This window comes from Rhodamnia argentea, chromosome 9 (assembly GCF_020921035.1).
Source record: "Rhodamnia argentea isolate NSW1041297 chromosome 9, ASM2092103v1, whole genome shotgun sequence".
Classification (NCBI taxonomy): Eukaryota; Viridiplantae; Streptophyta; class Magnoliopsida; order Myrtales; family Myrtaceae; genus Rhodamnia; species Rhodamnia argentea.
In genome coordinates, this window is record NC_063158.1 from 16,814,433 (window position 1) to 16,822,250 (window position 7,818).

General features: G+C 38.9%; 1 protein-coding gene across 1 annotated transcript; it reads right to left on the reverse strand.

The window, feature by feature from the left end:
* Window positions 1-2,093: 2,093 nt before the first annotated feature.
* Window positions 2,094-7,586, reverse strand: LOC115731091. The gene is made up of 4 exons (XM_048285864.1): window positions 7,194-7,586; window positions 6,852-7,085; window positions 4,060-5,301; window positions 2,094-2,797 (listed from the first exon to the last, which is right to left on the reverse strand). Exons 1-4 carry the CDS (start codon window positions 7,484-7,486, stop codon window positions 2,188-2,190), a joined length of 2,379 nt encoding a protein of 792 aa, XP_048141821.1. The 5' UTR covers window positions 7,487-7,586; the 3' UTR covers window positions 2,094-2,187.
* Window positions 7,587-7,818: the final 232 nt, after the last annotated feature.

Sequence of the window (7,818 nt, forward strand, 5' to 3'; positions counted from 1 at the left end):
TGCAATTGATTGCTAAGATTATCATGGCTGTAGCATCACAGTTTTGTGCATGTTCATGTTGTTAATCACCAAGATTAGTTGATATCATAACGATTTTGTATTGGGCTTTAGTGTTTGGTCGTCGCAGTTTTAGATCCTTCTTTGCTGGTTTGGAACTTGAAATTGGTCTCTTCAAGTGACTAATCTATAACGGCAATCCAAGCTTTATCCCATTAAGCAGAATTGGTTTGGTAGTTGATTATTTAAGTATATGCTGAGGACTCCAGTACAGGTTGATGATCAGTTTACTTTATGCCCAAACCCATTAGCAATAAGGACAAGTTCACTGGAAAGATGGGTTTTAGTCTCTCGTTTCCTAAAAGTGCAAATGGCATTTCTCACCAATTCAAATTGCTCGGGCAAGTTTTGATGGATCTTTTGACTACATCTGTCTTAAATTTCCTTTTCGGTTGCTCGGGCATTGTGAGATGGAGAAAAAGTGTCTCTTTGCCAGTATCATAGTTCCCCCCAGGATTTCATTTTCTGAGTTCAGAACTTCTTGTGTCTAAGATCATGAAGATGATTCGGATGGGCATGGAGTCACGCTCAGCCATGCACTATCTCGAACCAATAGGAGGAGACAGTCTGTAGAGTTTCTGATTAGTAGAGCAACAAACTTTTTTTTTTTGGTCGAAGAGCAACAAACCTGTCTTGCTTGTTAGTCATAATCATTCTTAACCTCTCTTCATACCAATCATTCTAGTTCATCACTTGGCACGATGCTGACTTGTCTCTTCGGATCTAATTTATAGCAGGCTGAGCATGGAGGATAAATCTTTGGACCAGATGGTTTCCTCCTCTAGCAATGTTCGAATCATGTTCATTGGTTTCAAATTCCAAATAACTCTATTGGATAGATTAACCTGTGACTCTAGTTCCTCGAGTTCTGTAGGCTCATGATTCTCATTTAGAAAGATTGCCATAAGCTCTTCTCTTTCCGACCTACTTTTGCACAGGTGTGATCTTCGTGATTATTTGACCGCAATTAGGTTGGAAATTTCTTTGAATGCAAACCAAATGAAATTATAGAACGGAAACAAATCATGCCTGGGTGCCCACAATCCGACAGATTGTAATTTGTATCTGGAAAGACGATGACGATGATGATGTAGTGTCAAAATCAGTCGGCTCGGTTCGGTTAATTAATGAAATTTGCGGTTCAGTTAATTAATGAATTTTTTGAGAGGTCTTCCCACGGTCGAACATAATAAGCAAAACTTAGGACTTGTTTGGGTTCCTTACCGTTTTAACAGTTTAGACTCATTGACTCGACCCCAATTGCTGCCAGACGACACAAGTGACCAAGGGCTTCTCCACCGTGCTCTCTCTTGCAAAGCAATTGCCTCGTTTTTCTTCTTTGTGTTTGGCCCCAGCTCTTTTTCCCCAACAAACCTAACAATCTCTCGGATTCGTTAGATCCAAACCCCTCTTTTGAGATTCGATTCAATTCAAGCATTATTTATCTTTTTTTTTAGCAATTTCTTTTGCTTCTCATCTTCCTCGTCATTAGGCATTGGCACAGACATGGATCTATCGATCTTCTGATGCTGTCAACAATAGGAATGTTCTTTTGCCTCACGAGTCACGGACGGAAGGCCCTTTCGTGACTTTCGGCTAGATTTACAGAATTTAGGGGGGAAAGCAGCAAAAAAGAAAAAAGACAAAAAGAATATATGTATTTCAAATATGAACCCTTGCAGTTACACAAGATTTCATAATTGTCAAAACATTGTACCAAAATAAAATAAAATAAAATAAAGCCTCATCCGAAATAATTTGACTCCAGATCCTTCAAGTACCAATATATGTCCATATATATTACAACTCTGTATGCTGTAATGTAAGGGGAATACAGTATGAAGGGCAAGAAGGTGATTAAAAGACGGGCTTACTTTAAGAATCTAGATTCTAGTCTTGGGACTCAAATACGCAAATATATGAGCCTATAGAACATTTATCCCATTCAAGTAAGTTGAGTCACTAGATGGTAAAGATGGTTCATGCTATTGTGAGGTAAACGCAGGTGAGCGACCAAGGTGAAGTGACATGTAACATTTGGAAAAAGGAAAGGGTTAGAGCAGGACAAGTTAGAAAAAGGTTAAAAGTTCATTCATGGTCGCACCGAGAGATCAAAACAAAAATTTTAATCTAATCCAAGTCACGGTGCAGCGAAAGCATTCCATTCAAATATTGCTTCCTCACTTTGCTGTACTTCTCCAGCAGCAACCTGTACCTAGGAACTACATCCTCCAACAACACTTGCTCACAGAACTCAGATTTCACAGTAAAAAAAGCTGCTTCTAGTGTTTCTTTTTCCTCAGGATGTGAATCGTATATGTGTTTTGCATCTACATGAAGTACGTAATCCTCGTACCTTTCATTGGCTTCTTCTTCTTTGCAGTAGAAACTTTCAAGCCATCTTATTCTTCTAAACGGGTCTTCCTCCACCTGAATCAACCTCTCCAAACTCTGCAGTGTCTCCATGAACTTAGATGACTCGCTAATCTTATCAATTATATATCTGAAAATGGCAACCTGGCTTTGATAAAGCCAGTGGTTGGTGTCCCGTGAAAAACATATTGAATTAACCAAGCAAGCTTTCCGAAACATTGGATCAGCATCACCAAGTAACATGACCATAAAGTGCATAAGCCTGATGCAAGCTGCATATGGAGTCCCAGTCATCGAATCAGAAGATACATGTTGCTTCAAGTCCTGAAACCAAAGATGCAAAGCACTGTGAACAAATCCTTCCCACCTGCGTCAAAGTGAAGCTGTAAATCAGATGTTGAAAATCTTCACTCACAGGTACATTTTGAAGAACCCAATTACCATTCACCAACAAAAAACAAGGATTTCATGTCAACTTAAACAACCAAACGCACGTTAGTTCGTCCATTGGATTATTCATCATGTGATATGGACTAACAAAAACATCAAGACCTGCCTTGTAACATAATGGAATGAGTGACAACATGCTAGGCCGACAAGGTGATATGCAGAAACTGTTTTTTAGGTTAAGAGAGGAGTTTATCAGTGCAGACTGTTAGCAGTCACCCTGAAGTCGTTTTAGTATAAATTGACTTTCTTTATTGATCTCCTAATGCAGACAGATAGGACATGTTAAGAGCATAGTAATGATTTGTAATGTGCATTTGGACTTGTTTCGTCAAGTCAAGTGTCCCTCTCTTCATCCATCTCAAGTTATTGCATGGAGAAGGAAAATATTTATTTGCTGCGGATGCTTAGCACAATAGCCACTTTGAAAATTTGTAGCCTATTAAAAATGATTGGGCTCGTTAGTTAATTGACAGAAGATTGTGAGTCATAATATCCTAAGGCAAAATATGGATTCTTTTCTCAAACAAGCAATCCAATTTGGTAAATTAAGTGCAACTGCACACATTGCATGTCCAGAGGGAAAACTTCACTGACGGCAAATGCAGATTTCATACCCAAGATAATCATGCAACAGAAGGAACAATAAGCTTGGAGAATACAGGCCAATGCATAATATCCTATGTACAAGCCTGCTTTTACAGAATACCCTCATCTATGCGAATATAAACGCCACATACAATATTTGCTCAATTATACCAGACACCTTCTATCAATAGCTGTAATGCTTAAACACAGCATAGAATGTCGAGTGAAATAGCTTACCATTGATAATGCATCTACAGGATGCTATATGATCACTATTTCAAAGATGCAAATAAATTTGAAAAAGCAGGTTTGCCCATAAATCAGAAAAGAGCTATATAATTAGCGATTCATCTAGAAGCTTCCCATCAAACTAGATAAAAGTATCAGCACACCAAGACAAACAAATTGCAACGTATGGTACTTACTCCAATGTGAGCTTCAAAATCATGATAGTTTTGGTTAAAATCTCAGAATGGCATATGAAAAGAGTCTCTACAAAATGCAAACTTTACATCACAACGATAAGCATAAGAAAAAATGGATATCAGGACTTCTCACTTAATCAAACAAAAAACCGTGCAAGCAAGAACTTACTCAAATGGAGCTTCAACCTCAATGGCAAGTGTTAGGTGTAAGGAAAGACCAGCAGAATCTTTTTGTACATCATTAGTAGTATGAGCCTCGTGAATGTAACCTCTAGGAATGTACAATATATCTCCTTCCTTGAGCAGAATTTGTGTACATTCATTTGGTACAGTATGAACATTTGAACCTTGGGAACCATCAAGCGGTTCATATAAACGAGGTAAAAGCTTATTCCTTGGAGAGGAAATTGTCCACTGTTTCGTTCCCATAAGTTGACACACAAGCACACAATGATCATCGTAGTGCCGTGCCAACCCCTGAGAATTGCGTGGTGTCAAGTATAGATTGGCACCTACAGACGGTTGACCAAACAAAGACGCTAAGCCTTCAGTGATAGCAGCGATGGACTTAAAGCGGAACTCTATACCACGCATGGCCACTGTATAACCATCTTTGTATGCTTCTTCACATGTGAATACATCATCAAAACTAAAAACATGATGAGACTCAGTGCAAGAACTCAAGTTCTCGAGGAAAAGATGTTTCTCAGTGTTAGAGAGTCTCTCTGCTTTGAGCACCCTTATATCCTGCTGGTAGATTATGGGCATACCCAAGCTATCTCTCTCGTTTTTTAGGAAATTGAAGATGTCCAGCTCATCAGAAGCAATAGGTGGGCAGGAGAATGCACAATGGAGGACAGAAGAGAGAAGATGGTGAACAACATCTTTAGGATTAATGGAATTCAAAAAAGAGTTAAATATATCCTCCTCATCCACAGCCCTTGAGGTCTTGCTTATGAGAAAAGGTGAAACTTCCCAATAGCCCACAATAAAATCCTTGAAACTAGACTGAGGTAACCCAAAAATGCTTCTTTTGATTTGATCAATTGGCAGAAAAGTGGCACATTTGACTCTGGTTGAAAGTCTGAAAATGCTCTCCGCCAGATCATTGACTGTCATATTGCTTAACAAGTCTTTTTGCTGGCTGCACACCAAAGAGTTGTACATTCTAGGATGCAGTTTAATCCACAGCTCTTTCAAAAGGAACAAGAAACTTTCAGAGAGGTCAGATGGAACTCTTTCCAATTGCTTGACATTACATGAGTTAACAAGTACAATAACAGCGTCGAGAAGTGAAAGAGGAAGTTCATGTTCCTTTCCAGCTGTAATGTGACTCCTATTGAATCCATTGTCCACTGGGAATAATGCGACAGAATCCACGAAATATTTGGCCACCTGAAGATAGCAAACCCTAGTGGGTATAATGAGTCAAACTGATGATAGATAAGGATGTCGGCAATCAAATTTGAATTGAGCAAACCTAAGCGCACAGTAGCTATTAAATTCAAACAAGAAACTAAACCGCGCCACGAAAGAAGAACAATTCTCAGCCATATTCGACAAAACAGCTAAAGTAATAACAACAACATCGAAATTTCTCCCCAGCTTTGCTCATGTTATATCTACCAGTACTTGAGCGAACCATGAAAGTCCCTTCATATATTCAAGTGATAGGTTGTAAGAACAATAAACAAGATGCGAGATTGTAATTTGAGGAATGAATATATAAGTGTGTCCCCCAATAAGCCCACTCACAGATCACTTAAAACAGTTCATAACCAATTGATTCATTATAAAACGAGGAGCTTAGCAACCCATATAGGACATACATTATCATTAGATAACTGCACATAACATGCTCACATATGCAAAGAATAAGCCACCGGCAGGCATATGTACATAAATAGCTACAGCTTGAAGAAAGAGCATTGTAAGTCTGAAACCACAACCACCAGGGGAAGGAAGAAAACATGTACATTGAGAAGCAAATGTAAGTATAAATCCGAGAACTTATCAACAATAGACTATATCTAAAAAAATGGCATGATTTTCTCATCCTACATCCCCTCTCAATCAACGGAAAGAGACCAATATACCTACATACATATAAACCATCAATAGACTCCACACATAATGTAATTATTCATACATCATAACTTCCCATGAAATTTACTTAAAAAGCCATTGCAAAGAAGCATCCAAGGAGTCTGACAAAAAGGGCTGGGTCATAATAGTATTGTCAAATGTTTTATTTGCTCACTACCATAAAGAAGAGAAAGTTAGCAGTAGTCGACATCTGAAGCTTGATGAGAGGATAGATATTAGCGTACTTATGCAGCTCATCCAGTGAAACCTTGCCCCAATGAACCATTTTAAAGAAGGATAAGAGATCTTACTCATTTATCTCATGCATAAGCAGACTACCTTATATGTAGAATAAAGCAACAAGGAAATTGTCCTGCTCTATCAATTCTATCACATCGGTTATTACAACCATATTCAGTCAACGCATCTTAGAATACAGAGAGATGTAGCATAGTAGCAATTGTTGAGTTAGTACATCGTCCTAAATTTGTTGATTACATTTTTGTTGTTTTTCAGCTGTCAAGTCATGAATGAACAACTACCATAACAAAGACATGCAAATGATAGACAAAAACAATGAGATTATGCTGTATAACCTAGCCCCATTAATCACCATACTAAAGTTTATATAATGTCTGGTCGAAAAAATTCCGAAAGCCCTAAATCAATAGAAGCGTCTTGTGAGACATTCAGGTTTTAAATGAAGCAAAAACAAAAAATCATTCTTGAATGGAAAAACCATAAAAAGCACTCAAAATCCACATTTCCTCCACACACAAATGATAGGTGCAAAGCCTAATGGAACAATCATGCTCCCTAACAAGCATACAAATAAAGGGGTAGAACAAAGGAGAGAAGTAAAAGAGGTACACTCACATGAGAGTCTCCAAAGCAGAATGCTCAAGAAGCCTCTGCCGCCCAACCAAACTAGTCGACAAATCCGAAACGGCACAGCACGCACTCAATTTGACTCTCCTACTTGAACTCCTCAAACCCGATACTAGGCTTTCCAAAATTTCCGCATCCGAAGCGATTTGTTGGTTCATTTCGAACACACAGAGCGAGGCCATTCCCACAACCTTAGCACAAAGACAGGCAATATCCGGATTGCTGTCAAGCATAATCAATCAAATATTAACCGGAGCAAACGTTAAGCCATTCCACTCCGCAGAGGGATATTGCGAGTTTGAGAGAGAGAGAGAGAGAGAGAGCGCTCACTTGGATTTGAGCAGAACAGGAAGCACAGAGAAAAGGGCAGTGAGGGGTATCCTCCGAAAGCTCGAACCTGGGTCATCCAATTTCGAGAGAAAGGAGAGAACTTTTCGCAAGCATTTCATGACTAACGCCAAGGAAAAAAGAGGGTCGTAGTGGTCTCCAGTGTTGATCTTGGAGACTGAAGCTAGAAGCAGACACAGAGCAGCGTCTTCATCGGCCGATTCGAGAGGCGTGGAGCGACATAATTCAGAGCCCCTTCTCGTTTTCTTTCTCTTTCGTTGCTGGGTCTCCTCCATACTTTCCTCTGCACTAATGGGCAGCTCCTTCAATCTCAGGGACTTCCGTTCGCCTGCACAATCTCGTCCAGTCTTACCCCAAAAGGGCTAAAAAAGGAACAAAACCTCGTCCTCCGATAGGCTTCAAGTGATGTCATTTTCTAAGAGGGAAAATAGTACGGATGATATCGGCACTATGATTAAATTGAAATGTGTATTTGAATTTCTAATTTGCGCAATGCGATCCTTAAATTTTAGCTTGATATATAATGTAATTTTTAAAATTTTAATTTGTTTTGAAAATTTTAAAATTTAAAATCTATGTTACACATTGGACCAAAGTTCGCGAATCA